Source organism: Lactuca saligna, chromosome 4, assembly GCF_052625555.1.
Source record: "Lactuca saligna cultivar CGN05327 chromosome 4, ASM5262555v1, whole genome shotgun sequence".
Taxonomy (NCBI): domain Eukaryota; kingdom Viridiplantae; phylum Streptophyta; class Magnoliopsida; order Asterales; family Asteraceae; genus Lactuca; species Lactuca saligna.
Window position 1 is genome coordinate 139,412,139 of NC_136420.1, and position 3,681 is coordinate 139,415,819.

A 3,681-nucleotide genomic window follows, 5' to 3' on the forward strand; every position below is an offset into this window, starting at 1 on the left:
CCGCCCTGCCCCGCCCCGTATATATATATATATATATATATATATATATATATATATATATACACTTCTGCCCCTGGAAGACTAACCCTAAAATCAATCATTGACAATTCACGCAGTCACGCTTCCGACTTCTCTTGATCTCTTCTAGTTCCAGCCAACTTCATTATTCCAAATCAACAAAATCAAATGTTAACCTTTTCATCTATGGTCCAATGATCGATCGATCGTCATTCGTCTTCCTTTTCGTCTATTGCGACCATCTTCAGTCTTCGTCTAGCAAGCACGAAGCTATTCAACATTTCAGCTATTGCGACCATCGAAGACTCAAAGCTCGTTCCGACTGCTGAAGTTCCGTTTCATCGAAGACTCAAACCTCTTCCTCGTCGGTTTCACAGTTTCACTCATATATTCGGCAATCGGTAATCGTTGTAGAATCCATGTAATGTCGAATCTAGTTGTTTTTTATGATGAATTGATAATATGATTATCTCGAATCCCGATTTGAATACAGCTTATTTGTACCGATAATATGATTTCTGATATTTAAATGCATATATTGAGTGAATTTGACCTATTGTTGTTTTTGATCTGCTTAGACTGATCTAATTTGTACCGATAATCTGAATTGAATACAACTGATTTGTACCGATAACCTAATTTGTGTCTGGTCTGCTTATACTGATATGTCGAGTGAATTTGACATGTTCTTATTTCTAATTTATATAGACAGATTTGTTGAGTGAATTTGATTTGAGTTGATTTCTGATCTCTAATCTATTTAGATAAAAAGACAATTTTTTTTACAATAATATGACATTGGTTTTTATTTTTTAGGAAATATGAATTCAAATAGTCAAAATCATGCTCCAACTGCAAGTAGTCAAGATGTGGGAGGTTTGGGTTCTAATCAACAAAATACTGATTCTGTGGATCAACAAGATGAGAAAATATTAATGATACAGTTTTTGATGAAGATGGAGATGAAGTGGTTGGTTCGAAAAGAGCAACACATTCACCGGCATGATATCATTTTATAAAATTTAAATTGAATGGTGAAATTAAAGCAAGGTGTAAATATTGCTCTAAAGTGTTGGGTGCAGATAGCAAAAATGGCACAAAACATTTGCTTGCACATTATAAGCGTTGTGTAAACAAACCTTTTACAGATATTCACCAATCTATCTTGGTGCAAGAAAAAAAGAAACTAGATGGTACTACAACGCATGTTTCAGATTATACATTTAATGCTGATACTTCAAGGAAGGATTTGGCTGAAATGATTATTGTGCATGAGTATCCTCTTTCAATTGTAGAGAATCATGGATTTAGGAAGTTTATGGGAGGTCTTCAACCTTTGTTTAAGGTTCCTTGTCGAAACACCATCAAGGGCGACATCAAAAGTATTTATGATTATGAAAGGGATAAAACTATGAGTTTGTTAGCAAAGAAAAAAAGTAGAATTGCAGTTACTACTGATATGTGGACATCTAATCATAAAAAAAGGGTTTATGGCAATCATAACACATTTTGTAGATCAAAACTGGAACTTGCAAAATAGAATTATGAGGTATATTATAATTATTTAACTACAACTTATACATACTTATCATTTATGTGTTAATATATATATATATATATATATATATATATATATATATATATATATATTCTTAAACAAGTTTATTTACGTGCCTTGTCCGCATACATCTGATGTTCTTGCCGACATACTTTATGTTACTTTGTGTGATTGGAATCTTGATATGAAAGTGTCAACTCTTACTGTGGATAATTGTACCACAAATGATGCAATTATCAGGATATTATTAGAGAAACTTCCTCTAAAATCACTAATGATGAATGATGATTTGTTTCATATGCGTTGTTGTGCACATATTCTCAATCTTATTGTCCAAGATGGCTTATCTCTAATTAAATTTGAGATTGAGAGAATCAGAGAGAGTGTTGCATTTTGGTCTGCATCACCAAAGAGGGAGCAAAATTTTCTGACAGCAGTAGAACAGTTGGGAATACCATACTCGAAGAAGTTGATACTTGGCTGTAAGACGCGATGGAACTCTACATTCTTGATGTTGAGTGTTGCTATAAGCTACAAAGAAGCTTTCAATCGGGTAAAGACAAGAGACCCAAAGTATACATGTTTTCCTACAGAACAGGATTGCGAGTTGGCTAGTGAGATTTGTGAATGATTACAACTTTTTTATGAGGTGACTGTTATGTTCTCTGGTTCAAAGTATCCTACAGCTAATGTTTTTTTTTTCCTTTGATATGTGAGATTGGGTATTCTTTGCGTAAGTGGACGAAATCTCCTATTGAGGAGATTAGGGATATGGCTGACCAAATGGTTTCTAACTTCAATAAGTATTGGTCTGTAATTCATGGGATAATGGGAATGGCAGCGGTTTTAGATCCATGATACAAGTTAAAGCTTGTGGAGTTACTTTTGCCTGTGCTTTATGGAGAAGAAAAGGCAAAGATTGAATTTCAAAATTTGGAGTCGTTTGTCCAAACTTTGTTTCAAGAGTACGAGTCAAGTAATGCATCTAAAAAAAGGAAGAGTGAAGGTATTATATTCTTCTTATTGTTTTTATAAAAAATAGAACATTATCTTAAATTATTAACATTTTTATACTAAAAATTAGGTTTTTATGGTGGTTTAGTTCCCGGTTCATCTTCATTTGGTTCTAGTATCTCTTCCGGTCATCGTGTTGGATTCAAAAAGCTCTTATCAGATATTGCTTCTATTACTAGAGATGATGATGAATCAGAAGGTATGAGTGAGTTGGATAACTACTTGAAGGAGAAATTGTTGCCTAAAGACATGGAACTTGATTTGTTGGCGTGGTGGAAAACAAATGGGATTAAGTACCTGACACTACAAAGGATAGCTAAAGATTTATTAGCTATTCCTGTTTCCACTGCTGCCTCGGAATCAGCTTTCAGCGCTAGTGGAAGATTAGTAAGTCCTCATCGTAGTCGACTTCATCCAAAGACATTGGAGGCTTTAATGTGTGCTCAAAGTTGGTTGTTAAATGAAATTCGAGGTAGTATACTATTTTATATTAATTATATGAAATTGTGAATCTTTTTTGCATATTAATAATATAAATTTTATACAACAACTTGTTCTGACGAGACTGAGGCATATTGTCGTTCAGTTGAATTTGATTATGATGTGGAAGAGGTAAAACGATACTTTTAAAAATATTAATTTTATACAGTTTCCATGATTTGGTTTGATTTTGAGTTTGTTTAATATTTTGTAGGAAAACACTAAAGAAAGCGGGACAACAAGTTTGGATGATCTTATTTAATTTTGAGTTTGTTTTAATGCTAAGTGGTAATGTATTATTGTGATGAATTAGTTTTTCATGCTGTGTACTTGGGTGTTTTGGTTGGTTGGTTGGTTGGTTGGTTGTTACAACATTAGACTACTAGTAATTTATATTTGGTTAAATGATTTATGAACTTATTTGCTATTTTAAGCCTATGCAACTTCTTAATTTATCTTTCTATATTTATATTTTTTCCTTGTTCTTCTTTTTTTTCTGCCATATTTCGGGTTCTAGGGCCGGGTTTTCGGGTAATTATCAGGTTTCGGGTTTAGGGTCGGGTTCGGGGAAATTTTCAGCCCCGACAGGGTGCCCCGATAAGAAACCCATC

The 3,681-nt window shown here is 33.5% G+C and overlaps 1 protein-coding gene across 1 annotated transcript; it reads left to right on the forward strand.

The window, feature by feature from the left end:
* The first annotated feature begins 1,562 nt into the window (after positions 1 to 1,562).
* Positions 1,563 to 3,332, forward strand: LOC145040204 (zinc finger BED domain-containing protein RICESLEEPER 2-like). The gene is made up of 6 exons (XM_078988164.1): positions 1,563 to 1,567; positions 1,817 to 2,129; positions 2,294 to 2,362; positions 2,441 to 2,582; positions 2,661 to 2,977; positions 3,285 to 3,332. Exons 1-6 carry the CDS (start codon positions 1,563 to 1,565, stop codon positions 3,330 to 3,332), a joined length of 894 nt encoding a protein of 297 aa, XP_078844290.1.
* Positions 3,333 to 3,681: the final 349 nt, after the last annotated feature.